The sequence below is a fragment of the Dunckerocampus dactyliophorus genome, chromosome 15, assembly GCF_027744805.1.
Source record: "Dunckerocampus dactyliophorus isolate RoL2022-P2 chromosome 15, RoL_Ddac_1.1, whole genome shotgun sequence".
NCBI classification, from domain to species: Eukaryota; Metazoa; Chordata; class Actinopteri; order Syngnathiformes; family Syngnathidae; genus Dunckerocampus; species Dunckerocampus dactyliophorus.
In genome coordinates this window covers 23,075,343-23,093,934 of record NC_072833.1, presented here as the reverse complement: position 1 = coordinate 23,093,934, position 18,592 = coordinate 23,075,343, and the positions used below count along the sequence as shown (strand labels likewise).

Sequence of the window (18,592 nt, the reverse complement as noted above, 5' to 3'; positions counted from 1 at the left end):
TTAAAAAACAAGACTTGTCTGACTTAAATCAATTCTATTAAATAAAAAACATAACTTAAGAGCTTTCTTATGTTTTGAAATTTTCAGTTTGTGTGGAAGGATCGCCAACAAAGACGCACCTGCTTGCGATTCATTTTGGCCGATGGCTGTCACGTGACTAGGAAATATAGCTTAGTTGTCAAAACGTCGGACTTTTTATGGACGTAAAGTTACTTGTAAGTCAACAATAGTTCTCCAACATGGCAAAAGGCGATGTTTTTTTTTTGATATTTTAAAATTGTTGTAAGCTATTTCAACACAAGCCGATACGTCTTTTGCCTTACGAGTACAAAACGTCCACATTTTCGTAATTTGATCTCAAGCGCCGCAAAGCTTCTAATAAAGTCGCAGCCAAACAGTCGAAGGGAGGGCAGTGCGGGCCGAAGTTCCAAGCTGGATTGGGGTGTCATAGTTTGGGGTTGACATACGCAGTCTTTGTGCCTGCTTTCGCTCATGCGTGTGCGTCAGGCCGCCATGGAACATAAACGGTGGAAAATAATCCTCTCCATGCTGCTGCACATGCTAAGTGTTGCTTCAGCTTTACCTCCGAGATGTGACGCAGGGATTCGAGGTAAATGTCTTCCTTGCGTGTTAAGAGTTATATAAGACAGCTCCTTATGTTGCCCTGCTCTTTAATACTACTTTTGTACAGTTAAACACATTTTAGCGGCTCAGGAACAGTGCCTTGCTTTGTTACTTAATTGTGCTCTTTTGACTATACTTTGCATTACCCATATTTATTTTTATGAGTTTTTTATGTATCTTAAAAGACATTCTAAAATTGTGGTTGATTTACACATGCGTACATAGTATTTTATAGTATTTTTTGATTTATTTGATTGTTTTTTTTAATTAAGGTTAAACTAGTTTTTCTTATTATTTTGTTTTCCCGCTTAGGAAATAATAGAAGTAGAAATGATCCGTTCCAGGGTCAAACTGTGACATCACACTTTTTTTTTCCTCCAAAAAAAACTTTCAAGTGTAGAAATATGTAAATAATAAGAGGGTTTTCTTCTCACAAAAAAAGTTTCATTTGAAGCTGCAGACATACAGCACCTTTAACCGAGACGGAAGCGTAAACAGTTAACAGCTGTAAAAACAGCCTTGGTTAACTTCCATTTCCATGGTCATGTAATTCACGGGAATCACCTGGAAGTCATATTTTTTGTATGCTTTACGTATATGTAGGTCATTTGTTAATAAAAGTGTTGTATTGTCTCATACAGTATATGTCGAGTATGTATCTAATTAGATTTGTTAAAATTGTACATATATTTGTATGTCATTTTTTATATGAATGAAATGATTATTGTTGTTTTGGAGTGAACACTCTGCCCCCCAGTGTCTACCGATGGTGCTAACACTTGACTGTCTTCCAGGGCACTGCAGGCCAATAGTGGAAGAAAAACGTAAGTAAAGTCTTCACATTGCAATTCCTCGGAAAACTGCCTCCCCGTTCCAGTCCTGGCAGAATTGAACACATTTTTTTTTCAAACATAACTCAGCCTAATGGAATGTGAGCCATAAAAGCAAGCATGTGTATTTTTAGATGATCCATGGCCGCCGTATGAAATATTCACAGTCTAATTTCCCCACACGGCGAGCCTGCGGATGAATTAAATGCAGGACATGCATGACTTATTGGGCTTAAAGTGTCACAAGCCATCTGTTCCAGAGTCAAACCGGGGCCAGCGTAGTACTTTCAAGTCTGTCAGGAACTGTCATACAAGTGTAAAAAGAAGCTAGCTGCTGTATATTTCAACATGAAGGAAAACTGCACTTTTTTTCCATCATCCACAAGCCGATTGTGAGACATGAAGACACATCTTTCCCTTTTCTGTGCGTTCTAAAGAGAGAAAAACAGCTAGCACGAGGCGAGGTGATGGGAATCGCCTATTTCGACAATAAAGCCCTGTAATAAAAACCCTCACTACAGGCAGCCCCATGATAACATGTAATAATTACAGTATTTTGCTGTATTTTGGTCATTTTAAGCATTGCCGAAGCTTTCTTCCCGGGTACATTTGTCAGAGCCCATAACGAACGCTACTTCCGTCAGCAACAGCAACATAGAGAGAGCGTTTGCGATTAATGTCGCTGGGTGTTTGGCAGATCAAGCAAGAGTGAAACACTAAGCCGTTGTCGAAGCGTTAGCACGTACAAATTAAGACCATAATAAAACAGTCCGCTCTTACTGGGATGCCGACTGATGGGATGTCTGTATCTTCCAGCTCAAGACTTGGGCAGTTAATTCAGCAGAGTCCTCAGGACAGCATCTAGCCGAGTCCTCCTAGCGAGTCATTAGGTCCAAGTGGAGAGCCGGTGGGCATTGTTAGCTGCGTCGTGCTAGCTGTTTTTGTCTCTTTAGAACGCATAGGGAAGGGAAAGACGTGTCGTCTTGTGTCAAATAACGATTGTGGCTGAGGGGCAAAATTCCAAAGTTTTCCTTTAAAGGGTCCTTGACGTGATTCACCAACTTTGCTTAAATATGCTATATGTTGTTTGTAATTATGTTCTACATTGTTGGATTTTTGAAAGGGAACGGTAAATTCCCAAAAATTACATTTATAGTTCATAGACGAGCTAGCTCTCGCAGTTTAATCTCACTTCCGGAAGTGACATCATCGGGGTGACGCCTCTCAGTTAAAGCGGAGTAAAACAAACGCTTCTCGAGGGTATATCGTCGACTTTGTTCATGATATTTTTTATCAAAATAGTAGTGATGCCAAAATACCGTGTTGCTCCTGGATGTTCTCAGTATCCGAGTGATACTGTGAGTTTGTTTTCTTTTCCAAAAGAGGAAGGTTGAAGACAAAAATGGACGAAGCAAGTGCAGAGAACAAGAGACAGATGGAAGCCCACCTTGAGTTTTTTTTTTTGTTTTTTGCAGTGTTCATTTCACTGATGACCTCTTTCAAGGAAAAACTTTATAAGAAACATTTGGCTTGAAAGTACGGTATAAACGCCTTTTGAAAAAGGATGCTATATAATACTGGCTGGTACACAGGAAAACACAAGACAGGAATAACCACTAAGTTGCCCCAGAACAGACTAAGTCATGTCTTGTTTACATATTGTACTGTATGCTAAACACTATTCCACCATAGGGACAAGACTGCAAAGCATTGTACATGTTGTAAACAGGGAAAACATGTGAAAACGTGCTTGCCCCTTCCTGATGCCTTATTTTTTTGCACGTTTGTCACACTTAAATGTTTCAGATCGTCAAACCAATTTAAATATTAGTCTATGTCAACGCAACTCAACACAAAATGCAGTTTTTAAAGTCAACTTTTTATTATTAAGGGAGAAAAAAATCCTAACCTACATGGCACTGTGTGAAAAAGTGCCTCCCACCCCCGTTATAATTTAACTGAGATTAATTGAGCTCTATCAGCCCCAGACCATCACACTACCACCACCATATTTTACTGTTGGTGTGATGTTCTTTTTCTGAAATGTGGCGTTACTTTTACGCCAGATGTAATGGGACACACACCTTCCAAAAAGTTCAAGTTTTGCCTCGTCAGACCACAGAGTATTTTCCCAAAGGTCTTGGGGATCATCAAGATGTTTTCTGGCAAAATTGGGACGAGCCTTAATGTTTTTTTTGGTCTTGGAACTCTGCCATGCAGGCCGTTATTGTCCAGTGTCTTTCTTATGGTGGAGTCATGAACCCTGACCTTAACTGAGGCAAGTGAGGCTTGCAGTTCTTTGGATGTTGTTGTGGGGTCTTTTGTGACCCCTTGGATGAGTCCTCGCTGCACTGTTGGGGTCATTTTGATTGGCTGGCCGCTCCTGGGAAGGTTCACCACTGTTCCATGTTTTCGGCATTTGTGGCTAATGGCTCTCACTGTGGTTTGCTGGTGTCCCAAAGCTTTAGAAATGGCTTTATAACCTTTTCCAGACTGATAGATCTCAATTAATGTCAGTTATAACAAGGGGCAATAACTTTTTCACACAGGGCCGTGTAGGTTGTGATTTTTTTTCTCCCTTAATAATAAAAAGTTTAATTTAAAAACTGCATTTTGTGTTCAGTCGTGTTGTCGTTTACTAATGTTTAAAATTTCCTGATTATCTGAAACATTTAAGTGTGACAAACGTGCAAAAAATAAGAAATCAGGAAGTGGGCGAACACTTTTTCACACCACTGTACGTATTTTGTCCCACCCCAGATATATGTACGATACATCGTGATATCGCAGCATCAACATGAACAAAAAAAAATGCATTTGATAAATGCATCTTTAAATATTTCATGTTGCAGCCAAATGCACGGACATGCAGCTGTCGTACTGCGAAGACATGCCGTACTCCCAGACCCTATTCCCCAACATCCTGGGACACAGCACTCGCCAAGAGGCAGAGAGCGGAGTCGAGTACCTCCTCATGAGCGTCATCGAGTCCCTGCTGGGCGGAGAATGCAATCCCGACATCCGCATGCTAGGATGCTCCGTGTTAGCGCCGCGCTGCGAGAAGGACAAGGTGATGAAGCCCTGTCGCTCCGTTTGTGAGGCGGCGAGGAAAAGGTGCATCCACGCCTTCGAGGCCATTGAAATGGCCTGGCCCTACTTCCTGGACTGTGACCGCTTCTTCGTAGGGGAGGAAGAAGGATGCTACGACCCGATAAAGGACCTCAAAGGTGATTGACGTTTGACAACTTTATCTGCATATCGTAATGTTACGTTATCCTTGTACATTTTTATTTGACTTTTCCCACTGAAAAAAAAACATACTGATTGACTTTACGTTTCCTGTAACATTATGACTTAATTCTCGTCACATTCCGACCTCAATCCCACTGACATGCCTTCCATAGAGGAAGCAGAGTCCGAGGACACGAACGTGGACAGTTCCATCACCGTGGGTAACATTACGACTCTTTTCTTTTAATACTACAACTCTTTCTTCAAAATAAACAACTTTCGTCTCGTAATACTTTGACTTCTTTCTCGAAAAAAATATGACTATTCCCGTATTATTACATTTTTTTTAATTTTACTTTTTAATAAAATAATTTCTTTATGTAACATTATGACATTTGAAAAAATCCGTAATTGTTGAAATATCACTTCTTTTTTCCGATAATACTGTGACTTTTTTTGTTTTTAGAACTATGACTTTCTTCATGTTTCACACCATGATTCATTCCAGAAGCTCAGCAACACAACATGAAATGAAAAAAGGGAAATAAAAGATGTTATCCAATGAAAACAGAGGGAAATAAGACACTGAAGAGTCTAAAGGGAGAGATGGAGGAGATATGACATTCCAGACTTCCACGCCAGATGAGTGTGTGCAAACCAGATGGTTGCTGGGAACATTCCGGAAAACAAAACATTCTAACTCAAAGCATCACTGATCTTCTCCAAAGTGACTAAGCGGCATTCTTTGATTGCGTTCTAATGGCTGACATGCGATGATGCTATTCAAATGTGAACTCTCCTGCAGAAACAGGAAGTCGGACAAAGGAAACGACTCAAAAACCAGAGCACTGCAGCCATTCAAATATAGTACAGTGGAAACTTGGTTAGTCAGTCATTTGCTCCAGAACTGTAACTGAAATGGACGTTAACCGAATCGTTTTCCCCATCAGAAATAATGGAAATCAAATTAATCTGTTCCGGGAAAAACCCCAAAATGTTAACACAGAACACGTTTTCCAGTGATAGTTTGATATGCATGAAGCAATTGGAAATGCATATAAACACATAGAAATAATGAATGAACATTTAGGGTTACTTTTACGTCCACTGGAGACGTGATTCTTGACATGACTGAAAACAGGAAGTTGGCGGTGGTTGATCTCGCTGCCAGATCGTGTCTTTGGGAACAGTCACGTCCTCAATGAAGGTAAAAGTAACCTTTCATTCCTCATTTATATGCATTTAGAATTGTTTTATGCACTCAAAACTATAAAAATGCGTTAGCATTTTTGACTCAACTTCTGATGACATCATAGACGGGCGACATAGCTTCCGGTTCTGGTTGCCATTTTGTTTAGCTAGCTAATAGGATGCTAATAAGGAAGGACATTTTGTGCTAATAAAATAAACATTAAGAACACAATTGGAGTCATGCAGTGTATTAACAACATGACAAGACGCGCACCATATTGTACGCTAACCCGGGGATCCACGCAAACAGGTAAAATTGTGGCATACATTTTTGACATTAAGCAAATAACACTGTAACCCGTGGCGATAGCCAGCCGAGGTTCCACTGTATCGGCAACTCTCCTATGGAAATGATTAAAAAATCCTGTTAAAGACACTAAATGGTGTTGCTAGTTTGAAAAATATGCACTGGAGCCGTGAAAATGTGAGCGAGGCGAACTGCCGCGTAGCAACGGGAAGTTAGACGGATAATTAGTCAAAAACCAGGACAGGGTTATTTGTGAAAAATATACTTAGGAGCCACTCAAATCTGACATACTGTAGCCAACTCTTTTGCAGGGACAGGAAGTAGGAAGGAAATGACTCAAAAAACAGGATCAAGAGACTTGAGCCTTTTTTTCATGGTTTATGGTGGTGTTATAAAATAATAAATCCAAAAATAACAGCTGTTGTGCTTTCTCAGCTCAAATTGTCTCGGCTGTTCATGAACTTTGGCTGCGCTTCAACTACTTTTCTTTGTGTGGGGAGGAAAGAAAAACAACAAAATTCAGATTTTTTTTTTGTTCTTCTTGCAGCGCAGTCGGACGGATACGACGATTACTTCCTGCTGGACGTTCCCCCGGTGGAGCCGGCCCTGAAGATCAAGTTCACGTATCACTCCAACGCTCAGATGAACAGCATCCTGAAGAAAACCCAACAGGAATGTGCCGACATTGCAAAAACCTACAGTATCGGCCGCAGCATGGAGGGCAGGGAGATGCTGGTCATTGAGTTCTCCGACAACCCCGGACAACACGAATTATGTAAGATACAGGGATCAATACTTTACTCTTAATCTCCAAAAAAAAAATAGGGGGGCCACTTGGATATTTTACATTTAGAAAACCGGTGCCACAGTGGCGCACAGTCGTGACCCCAGGATACAGAGACCGAGCCGAAGTCTTTAATTAGCCACGAGCAGGTGCAGGTACAGTGTTCCCTCCATCGCGGTTCACCTTTGGCGGACTTGCTGTTTCACTGATTTTTTAAAGTGCAATTTTGCATGTTTTTTTTTAACAGCATTAGAACGCGCATTGTGTTCTGCATCCTTGTGGTGTATTACAGTGATCTATCGGTGCTCTGTTGTATGTGTCTGTTGTTGTATTTACTGTTGTATGCTCATGTGGGTGTTGAAGATGTGTGCAGCTCCACCCGTCACAGTGTGTGTTTATGTGCCTGTACCAGCATATAAGGAACCCACAGTAGACAATAGATGGCTAAATATAGAGCCACAACAGTCCTTATTGGCAAAGGGAAGAACCCGCCCAGTGTGTTCTGTGCCCTGATTGGCTGTAGACCATTGTCAATCAATCTCCTTCGTGCTATTTGTGGTCAGTGGTCGCCAGCAAACTAGCAGACTTGCTTGCTAACAACCAATAAACAATAGAAGAAGACGAAGAAGAGGCTAACCGGCTTTAGCGCGCCATTACGGAATAAATTAATCTTGGTTCAAGGAGGAGGAAAATACGGGAGCAATATGTTTTAACAAAGCCAAACGGTGCGGGGCCGAGGCACAGTCAGAGGAGTGAATACGCGTGAGCCACTTCATAATTCCTTGTGTCCAACCTAAGATTTGATCATGAAAATTCCACCAAATTTTACCTTTGACAGTGTTCAAACGGAGAGAAATGTGAGAAAATGTCAATTCCTGTTTGAGAAAAGTGTATAAACTTTATGGTGAAGGGTTTTTACAGCCTTAAAACACATCTAACTGGAAACAACAAAGTTGGCTACTTCACGGATTTCACTTATTGCGGCCTATTTTGGGAACCTGTCACCCGCGATAAACGAGGGAACACTGTACTCACAGTTTTGTAGCCAGAATGGAAACAAAAGGCGACAGAGCAAAAAAGGCTGTGTGAAAGTAAAACAGGTAAAAAGCAGCGAATAAAACATCACATAACGCATGAAGCATCGACAAGGAACCAGCAAAGTCCTGACACTTTGCTGGGCTTCAAAGCCTCACTGATTGATGACTGCAGCCAGCTGTAGCTCACTGTCAGACAGTCAGGCCGTGAAGTGGCTGTACTTTGTAATTGTAATTTAATTTAACAAGAAAATGTCTTAATTTTAAAAGAATAACGTTGTAATGTTATGAGGAAAAATAATCATCCATAAGAATCAACTTGAGACAATAATGGAAATTTGTTTTTGTTGTTGTTGTTATATTAGAAAAAACAAACAAAACAACCAATAAAGCTGTATTTTTTGGAAAGGACGTTGAGAAAAAAGTTAGAATGTTAGCAGAATTAAGTCAAAATATCAAGAGAAAAAAAGTCTCATTCTAACGAGAAAAAAATGCGCAATTTTACGAGAACAAACTCACAAACTCAAATGTAGAATTACTACAGCTTGGACATTTAACACAGCAGCAGCAGTTGAATGCAGACGAAAGAGAAGCGGTAGCACGTAGCGAGCCAGTGACGCTGGGAACACCGAGTGCAGGCAGGATTGCAAGGATTGTGGTGTGCGTAAAACACCTAATGTGCGGTTCCAGTCTTGCCTGGCGCACTGCCACTTCCATATGACATGTATTATCATTCACAGCAGCGATGCCCTCTAGCGTTTCTCGAAACAAGAAATATCGCCACATTTTAATCTTGCCAGATCTTGTGACACCCCTGCAATAAACTGTTGGTTTAAAGAGAAAAGCTGTAATATTTACGCTATGTTGTGTATTTCCTGTAGTGGAGCCAGAGATGAAGTTTGTGGCCAACGTTCACGGTGACGAAGTCGTAGGCCGCCAGTTGCTCATCTACTTGGCTCAGCACCTTTGTTCGGAATATCGTCTTGGAAACGAACGCATCCAGACACTCATCAACACCACTCGCATCCACATTCTGCCCTCCATCAACCCTGACGGCTACGAGCTCGCAGTGTCCGGACAAAATGACAGAGGCGGCGGTGATGACGATGAAGAGGTGAGTTTTTGTTTTGTTTTTTTATGACGAGGAAAAAAAGTTGTAATATTCCTGTGTCAAAGTCGTATTTTTCGAGGAAAATGGCATAATATTACGAGAAAAAGTTGGAGTGGTACAAAAATGTAAAAGACGTCAAGCCGGGGAACTTTGTGTAGAAGAAGTCCTAATATACCAAAAAGAAGGTTAGTAGTACAGTAGTACCTCGCATAACGTAAACCTCCTTTTACGTAAATTCCACTGAACGTAAAGAATTTATGTAAAGTTTTTGCATCGTATTACGTAAGAAATTCCATATAACGTGTATATATATATATATATATATAAATAAATTAATAATAATAATAATAAAGATAATAATAATAATTAAAGTAAGATACACCAGGGGAAATGAGCAATGAAAATTAAATTGAATTAAGGATATTGAAGTGGGAGCACAGATTTATAGTCTTGATAGCTTTCTTGTTATTAGCAGAGGACATTGGTTTGAAGTACAGCTTCAGTTCTTTCATGAAAACATAAAAAAGGGCTTTCACTTTGGCAAATTTAAAGTCGGTGCAAGTTCAGACACAGAGTACTCTACACTTGGTGACGCCTCTCAGTTTTATTCATTTGCAGTAATCTTATTACCTTATTATATATTGGAATGGTACTCTACTATGTTTATGCTAACCTTTTCTTATATTTTCCCACCATATTTGGTGGACTTTGAATATTTATTTATATTTGAATATATTGAATATTTTGAAGGGCCAAAGGGGTGAGTTTGGGAAGATCTTGGAACGGATTAGGCTATTTACATCTATTTTACGCTTCGTATAACATAAAAACCCTGTAACATAAACGTTCTCGGAGCGGATTATTTACGTTGTAGGGGCGTCTACTGTATTATGAGGTCAAAGTCATGTTTTTTTTTAACTTAATATTACAAGGTCAAGGTTTTATTTTTTTTAGGAAATGTTGTGATATAAGAAAAAGTTGCAAAATGTGAGCAGCATTCCTGTTGTCATGTATGACGTAAGCTGTGTCTGGATCCCACGATGCAGAGAGAGACAACCACGTATAATAACACCAAAAAAGCTTATTAAACAAAGAACACTCCAACGGGAGGAAAAAGGGTGATACAAAAATTTGACAAAAAAATGTACACAACCAGCAAGGCAAAAAAACGATGTCAACTAAGGGCGCTGCGAAATAACTAGCAGGGTACAAAAACATGAAAAAATACAATCACAAAAGACGCTACCGAGAGCAAGGTAGGAACAAAGGTATCCGCTGCTGGAGACGCCAAGCAGGGTAAACGTGCTTACAAAAGACCAGAGTGCGGGGTAAGGACGAGAGCTACACAGGAGTCAGTGAGCAGGAGACAATCTGGCAACGAAGTGATAACTGCCAGCAGTATAAGTAATCCCAAGGTGATTAGCTGCAGGTGTGGAGTCCCTGGCTCCTCCTCTGCTGCAGGAGGTGCGCTACAACAGAGAGGCAGACAGGTGGCAGCAGCGTGGCAGTGCAGCGCATGACGCCTATGCTAGTATGGAAAGTATGGAATTAGATTTGATAAATTTCCAAGTCAGGAAAAGCATAGCAAATGGAAACTCAAGTATGTAAAAGTATTCATGTTTCCAAGATGTTACGATACGAACATGATAAATACGATGTTCAAGCAGAAGCATGTTCACGTGCACTTGGCACCAGGACCTTGGGCCGCAGTTTGATGATCGACTTCATGGTTGTGTCGTCGGACTTTTGGCCATATGTTTTGGACACTGGGGTGAAGAGAGTACCTGGCAGGGCCAACGTATTGTGAGGGTCTGCTGGTAACGTCTGGCATAGTACCCGTCAGAAGGAGTTTCAACCACCACCTCCGGGAGAGCTTCGACCATATTCCGAGGGAGGCAGTGGACATTGAGTTCGAGTGGGCCTGAAGGTGGCTGATCTGAGCTGTGGCCGTAAGGTGGTCGGTGCAAGACGTGCTGGTAATCCCCAGAAAGCGTTGGTGGACGTTAGCGGGGAGGGACGCCCTCAAGCTGAAAAAGGAGTCCAATCGGGCCTTTTTGGATCATGGGAATCCACAGGCAGCTGACAGGTGCCAGCAGGCCAAAAGCGGTTTGTGGCTCTGACAGTCACCAAGACAAAAACTCAGACGTTGGAGGAGTTCGGGGAAACCAAGCAGAACAACTTCTGGGTGGCTTCGAAGAGATTATGGACCACCATCTGCCATCAACGCTCTGTATAGTGAGGATGGTGGGCTGCTGACTTTGACTCAAGATGTTGTGAACCAGTGGAAGTAATACTTTGAAGACCTCCTCAATCCCACCAGCATGTCTTCCAATGAGGAACCAGTGCCTGGGGACTCCAAGGTGGGCTCTCCTATCAGGGGTGGATGAGATCCGAGTTCCTTAAGGCCCTAGATACTGTGGGGGTGTTGTGGTTGACACGACTCTGCAGCATCCTGTGGACATCAGGGGCGGTGCCTAAGGATTGGCAGGCCGGGGTGGTGGTCCCCTCTTTAAGAAGGGTGACTGGAGGGTGTGTTCCAACTATCATGGGGTCACACTCCTCAGCCTTCCTGGCAAGGTCTATTCAGGGCTTCTGCAGGGGAGGACCTGCCTGATAGTCGAATCTCGGATTCAGGAGGAGCAGTGTGGTTTTCATCCTGGTCGTGGAACTGTGGACCAACTCTACTCTCTCGGCAGGGTCCTTGAGGGTACATGGGAGTTTGCCAGTTTTACGATCGTAATCATTTTTGTGGTGACGTTAAAAGTCTTACAAACCAAAAAGCTTGACTGTTATGAGAAAAAAGTTGTACAATTACAAGAATGAACTTAGAAGAATAAAGTCCGATTTGTTTAGATATATGCTATTACTGTCGCAACAATATTTGTCAGTCACTGTCCATGCAGTCATTGGCCAGTTTAGCTGTCAATCATTATAAATTCATCACCGCTGATTGTTTGTTTGTAAATTTGCCAGGGTCACAGATATGTTTCCTCCAACGTCGGCCGAAACAACGCCCAGAACATCGATCTGAACCGAAACTTCCCTGACTTGACCTCCATTGTTTACAGTCGACGTCGGCAAAAGACTTACCGGACAGACCACATCCCCATACCGGACCATTATTGGTTTGGCAAGGTACAGGAAGTGTCCTTATATGGCCTCATTAATATTAACCACTGCATTGACTTGATGCCTTTATGGATTATATAATTATTTTTTTTAAATACCATGCAAAAAAAAAAGGTAGCACCTGAGACGTATGCCGTGATGAAATGGATTCGATCTATCCCATTCGTGCTATCCGCTAACTTCCACGGAGGAGATCTGGTGGTGTCATACCCGTACGATCGATCCAAGCACCCGCTGGATCTTAATCTCTTCTCTCCTACGCCAGACGACAAGGTAAGAGGCACAAATGTTTAAATGTCACTGTTTTTTGAGGGACACTGTGATGTTACGAGACAAAATGTTGTAATACTGAGGAGCACTTAGTTAAAAAGTTACGAAATTACACTTGTAATTTTGCGAAAATAAAATGAAATATTTTAATGTTTTCAGAGTCGAAAGTAATAATGTTGGAATGAAGTAAAAAGTTGTCATGTTATGAAAAAGTGGGAAAATTAGGCAAATACGTTTTTTTTGTTAATAAGTCGTCATAAATAGAGAAAGAGCACTCCTTTTGAGGACAAAAATGTACACATTTTAGACAGCGAAGTCAGATGGTTTGAAAGAGGAGTGAGGGAAGCCCTTTACACCAAGGTTGAGAAGCCATCTCTGAACAGAGGGGGAGGTCTGCGACACCAACTTTCTCCCGCACACAATAGCGTCCTTTCATCCATTCCTAAAAAATTTCCATCATTTAGTCATTTAGCCTCTGACAAATAAACAAGGCACAGCCACCTTGGTTTCAGGTGGGCCCATGACCATCATTACATCTGAATGGGACACCACCCGAAGCACCATCATTGGCCCCACTCCACTGTATCCTAACAACCGTCATTTGACACGACGAAAGAGCCAAACCATTTATGTCCGGGCATGATAGACTGGCTCTTGCACCAAGTTCTCAGATTAGAGCCGTCCTATCTAGTCTGGCTGGTGTGTGTCCCAACTAGTCTTTGAGCATGAACCGATGAAGCCACTGTATTTAAAAAAAATGTAACGGTGCAAGAAATTCTTTATTTTGGGGGGGGGTGAAGTCCGGTAATAACAACAAAATGTAACTTGTAAAACAATTGGAAAAACTCAGAAAGTTACACAAATATATATATATTTTTAGGAAAAGCCATAATCTCATAATGTTGCAGGAATAAAGAAAATACAAACGAAATGTCGTAATCGCACGAGAAGTCTCAATTTCACAAATGTGCTCTTGTTTTTTGTTGTTTTCCCAAAAAAAGTCGGAATGTTCCAAAATGTTTTTCAAGAACCAAAGTCGGAACATTACAAGAATACAATTGCGAAATTACAAAAAAAAGTTGTAAAGTTCCAATGTACTGTATGTATTTATATAGTTACAAGGGAATTCATGTTTTTTTTTTAACTTTTGCTTTAAGTTTTGAAAAATGTGCAATAACAAAATGTTTAATTGTCAAGGTGTTTAAGTTTCTGGCAAGAACCTACGCAAGCACCCATGAAGGCATGCACACCGGGAATGTTCCTTGTGGATCAGCTCACGCTCACAGCCAGAAGGGAACCGTTAATGGTGCACAGTGGTCCAGCAATGCAGGAGGTGAGCCACTAGAGGGCGCCAAGAGCTAATTCATAAATTGATAAATGGTGATTCATTTTTTTGTACAAATTGTAATAAATAAGAAGCTGCGATGTTGCAGAGAAAGTCATGAAAGTATAGTAACATTTTTTTGGTAAAGTCATAATTTATGGGAAAAAGTTGCAATACAAAAATATTTTTTAAAAATCCTCCCATTATAAAAAAAAGTGGTAATGTTACCAAAAAAAAGTTAAGTTCTTCAATCTTTTTTTTTTTTTTAAGTAATATTACAGTAAAAAATTACAATACAAAAATAAAGCGCTAGTTGTTTCAGAAAACATCCTAAAGTTATGTAAATAAAATGTTACAATCAAGTTTTTTTTTGTTTTTTTTTTAAGTGATCGAGCTCCAAGAAAAAAGTCGTAAAGTTACACAGTATTTTTGGGGGGTCAAAGTTGCAATATTACAATTAAAAATTTGTATTACAAAAATAAAGTGTGAGTCTGAGCCCCGGAATAAATGAATATTTTTTTATAGAGATGTCAAGCCTGCCACTCGGGGGCGCCAAGAGATAATTCATACGGTTGTTTTTGATCATTTCAAAGGTTATTTGTTTATTTTTTTTAAATCAGGGATGCAAGACTTCAACTATCTCCACACCAACTGCTTTGAGCTGACAATGGAGTTGGGATGTGAGAAATTTCCCCCCGAGGATGAACTGTTCATCAGCTGGCACGAGAACCAGGAAGCCATGTTGTCCTTCATAGAAGCGGTTCATTAGGACCTTTTCTTCTTCGCTGTTTTTAAATGTTTTTGTACTGTCACATCATGTGATCTATCTTCTTCAGGCCCACAGAGGCATCAAAGGCATCGTGAAAGACGTGGTAGGAAACGGCATAAAAGGCGCCAGGATATCAGTACGAGGAATACGCCATGACATCACTACAGGTGAGATTTCACATATTAGCAGCTGATAGCATCGCTGTTTCAAGGCAGATTCCAATGCGGAGCTAGCGAGTTATTCTTTTCCTCCATTCAAAATTGCATGGCAACGAAAAAGGCGATTTTTGTTACAATAGGAATTAGTGGAATTGGTCCGTTCCAGGGTGAAACTGTGGCCACCATAAAAGCTTCATGAAGCGTATGTGCATTTGTTTGCTCTCTGAAAAAGCCACAAATTGACATCAGCGATGCCAGGGTGTCCAAATTTTTCCCAGTGAGGGCCATGTGAAAAATGAAAGGATGCATCTTTGCCACTTTGATGTTTTCTAAAGCAACACTGACAAAAACGATTTAGACACCCATCATATAAATTTCCCCAACCTTATTTTCCAAAAATAAAAAAGACAACCTTGTTTGGTTTCGTTTGTTTCTCATAATCTTATGACTTTTAAATTATTATTTTTTTCTATTTCAACTCAAGTCGACTAAAATGACATTATTTTTCTTCATAATATTACTATAATAATATGATGGTATTCTCTTAAGATTCCGACTTCTCTTCTCGTTAGAATTCTTCTCTTAAAATGTTCATTTTTATCCCCTAAAATTTGAGCTGTTTTTTCCATCTGTGCTGTTGGTTTAATTTTTTGTACATTTTTGTATTTCAGCATTTTTCTTGCAAATTGTTTTCTCGTAATTATGACTTTATTTCCATAATATTTTCACTTTAGTCTCATGACATTATACATTTTTCCGCAACCCGATTGTCCAAAAATTGTATTTGTTGTTTTGTTTCTTTCATATTTCAACATCATGCTACTAAAATGATGTTATTTTCGCATAATGCTGTTCATTTTCTTCATTATAATTCCTCATAAAGACTTTTTCTCGGAAGATTACAACTTTTTTCTCCTAATATTTTAACTTTATTTTTGTAAAAGTCCAGCTGATCTGCTATTTTTAGAGGTTTTTTTGGTTTGGTTTTGTTTTCTTGTTAAATTATATTTGTAGAATGTGCCGCGGGCCAATAATAAATAAATCATTTCATAAAAAATGTAATAAAACACCTGTGGGCCTCAAAAGGCCCCCAGGCCACACCTTGGACACGCCTGAGCTATGTTATGTGCTACATAGCAGTCAATGTTGTATTGTTAAAACGTAAAATAAAACAAACGCACTTTCCCAGTTCAAGCTGGCCTTGCGCGCATTCGCCCCTCAACTTAAGCACTTTTTTACTCGCGTGCTTCGGAGGCTGCAATAAGTCCAGCGCCCCGTGAAGGTGAAACATGATATTGCACTCGAAGTTTGGGATGTATTAACCTACTGTCCCTCACATTACTTTTCACAAATGAATGAATTAATGTTGGACGTTTTGTGGTAGACTACTGGCTATTATTTGTCAGAACATACTGAAATACAAGTGATATGCAGTATTGTGGTCACTAGGCGGCAGTAACAACACAAAACATTGAGACATTACCTTAAATTGCATTACCTTAAAACTGCTTGAAGTCAGCCATGGCATGTCCCACATGATAGAGTGGAAAAAAGTTATCCTCCCATCCCGTGTGGAAGTGGTAAGTCTTCTGATTCTTAAGTTAAGAAGAAATACATTTCAGGCCAACTGGTTAGCTCGCTAGCTTGTTAGCTCACTGCCTAGTTTGCTAGCTAGCGGCTGTCTCGAGTCCCTGCTGCATAGAAGTGGAGCAATGTGTTGTAAAAGAGTGTAAAGGTGACTACAGGGGTGTTATTTCATGTCTACAGGGCTGGAATAATGTTGAAAAACACATTTAGAAAGCCAGAAACATGTTTTCTATGCTGTAACTACGAAAATATTCCATTCATTAACATCCATCCATTTTCTATACTGCTTCTCCTCTTTTAGGGTCACGGGGCCATGCTGGAGCCTATCCCAGCTGACTTTGGGCGACAGGCGGGGCACATATAGACAAACAACCATTCACACTCACATTCATACCTATGGACAATTTAGAGTCTCCAATTAACCTAACATGCATGTTTTTGGAATGTGGGAGGAAACCGGAGTACCCGGAGAAAACCCACGCACGCACGGGGAGAACATGCAAACTCCATACAGAAATGCCCAAGGGAGATTCGAACCCGGGTCTTCCCAATCTCCAGACTGTTATTGTGTTGGCCAACATGCTAGCCACTAGACCACCGTGCGGCCGGCCCCATTCTTTAACATTGAATCCTATATTGTGGAAATTCATTTATCGCTGTCGGGTCTGGAACCAATTAACCACTATAAACGAGGGACGACTGTAGGCCCTAAGTGAAGAGAAAGGCTCGAATGCTGACTTTGTTAACAAATACCTTGGAATGTCCGATATTGGCTTTTTTTTAAACCAAAAAACGATTTGCCGATATTGTCCAACTCCCAATTTCTGATTCCGATATCAACCGACACCGATATGTGTAACATCACGCATCTTTTTCTTGAGTGAAATTGTTGTCAAGTAACAATACTCTTAAATGAGTACAGTTGTTTTGTTGGCTACTCCACTCATCTCTGAGTAGGTCATTTATGTATTCAATTTGTGATTCAGCCCGATAATTATCGGTGGCCGATAAGATCGGACATCCCTACAAATAAGATAAAACCTTGTCTTTAATTATACTGTCCGTTTTGTTGAATTGTTTTACAAAATATTAAAAAAAGAAAACACACAAATATCAAAGTGGCCCCCGCATTCTTTGCATTTTCAGTATGCGGCCCTTAGCGGAAAAAGTGTGGACACCCCTGTTTTTAATTCAAAGGTAGTTAAATGGAGTTTTTACTATTTATTGTTTTTAAAATGTTTTTTTTGGAATGCTTTGGAAACTGTCTTTGCTTGTTACAAGCAGATGATTAATACGAATGATTATTCAATTGTTCATTATATTTGTTCATTTTCAAATCAATATAAAAGTTCAAAATAATGACAAATTAAAATAAAATAAATAATAGTATATAATATTTTTCTTAAGATTAAACTAATGCAGACAAGTTTTTATCATTTTTTATAACAGCATATTCATTTTCCACTTCTGTCATTGTAGCTGACAATGGTGAATACTGGCGCCTCCTCACCCCGGGCATCCACATCGTGACGGCGTCGGCGCCAGGCTACGCGCGAGCAGCCAAGAAGGTCCAACTTCCCCCCACGATGCACAGCGCCGGGCGGGTGGACTTCGTGTTGGAGAAGGTGGCGCTGGAGCCCAACCAGCCGGAGGAGGAGGAGGCCGCCGCCTATGACCGCTTTGACCCTAACAACCAATACGAACGCTACATCCTGATGGCCGATGTCAGCTCCCCCCGAGAGGAACGTGTGGAGAAGCCCTGGTGGTGGAGCTACTTTGTCCTGCCGGGGGTGCCCTCTCCCACCTGGCTGCTTAAAAGTCACTAAACTACCAAATTGTTGACCATTTTGCAACATATTTCAACACTAACACCGCCTTTCCTGGACATTTTCTTCATTTTTTACGCAATATTCCTCTCTTGTAATTTATGTTTCATGCTTCACTCCATAAATCTAATCTTCACACACCGTAAACAAATCAGTTGGCCACTAGTGGGCAACAATACTCCAATTTTTGACCATGTAAGGATTTTTATTATGCTTTAGTTTTTTTTCTTTGTTCTTTTCTGTAAATAAACACACAGATGAGTCTTTAATGCACATTTTTGTGGACCATTAATTCACCACTTAGGAATGGTAGAACTAACAGAGCGGAACCTCGGTTAGCAAAGCAGAACTTTGAAAACGTATGCCACCTTACCGCCGTCAACCACCAGCCCCTTGCTGACCCGGTCGTGTCCCCAG

The 18,592-nt window shown here is 40.5% G+C and overlaps 1 protein-coding gene across 1 annotated transcript; it reads left to right on the top strand.

The window, feature by feature from the left end:
- The first annotated feature begins 218 nt into the window (after positions 1-218).
- LOC129167869 (carboxypeptidase Z-like) lies at positions 219-18,448 on the top strand. The gene is made up of 11 exons (XM_054752511.1): positions 219-610; positions 1,419-1,448; positions 4,307-4,681; positions 6,731-6,958; positions 8,883-9,115; positions 12,086-12,247; positions 12,356-12,514; positions 13,709-13,844; positions 14,456-14,595; positions 14,672-14,771; positions 17,829-18,448. Exons 1-11 carry the CDS (start codon positions 493-495, stop codon positions 18,173-18,175), a joined length of 2,028 nt encoding a protein of 675 aa, XP_054608486.1. The 5' UTR covers positions 219-492; the 3' UTR covers positions 18,176-18,448.
- The last annotated feature ends 144 nt before the right edge of the window (positions 18,449-18,592 follow it).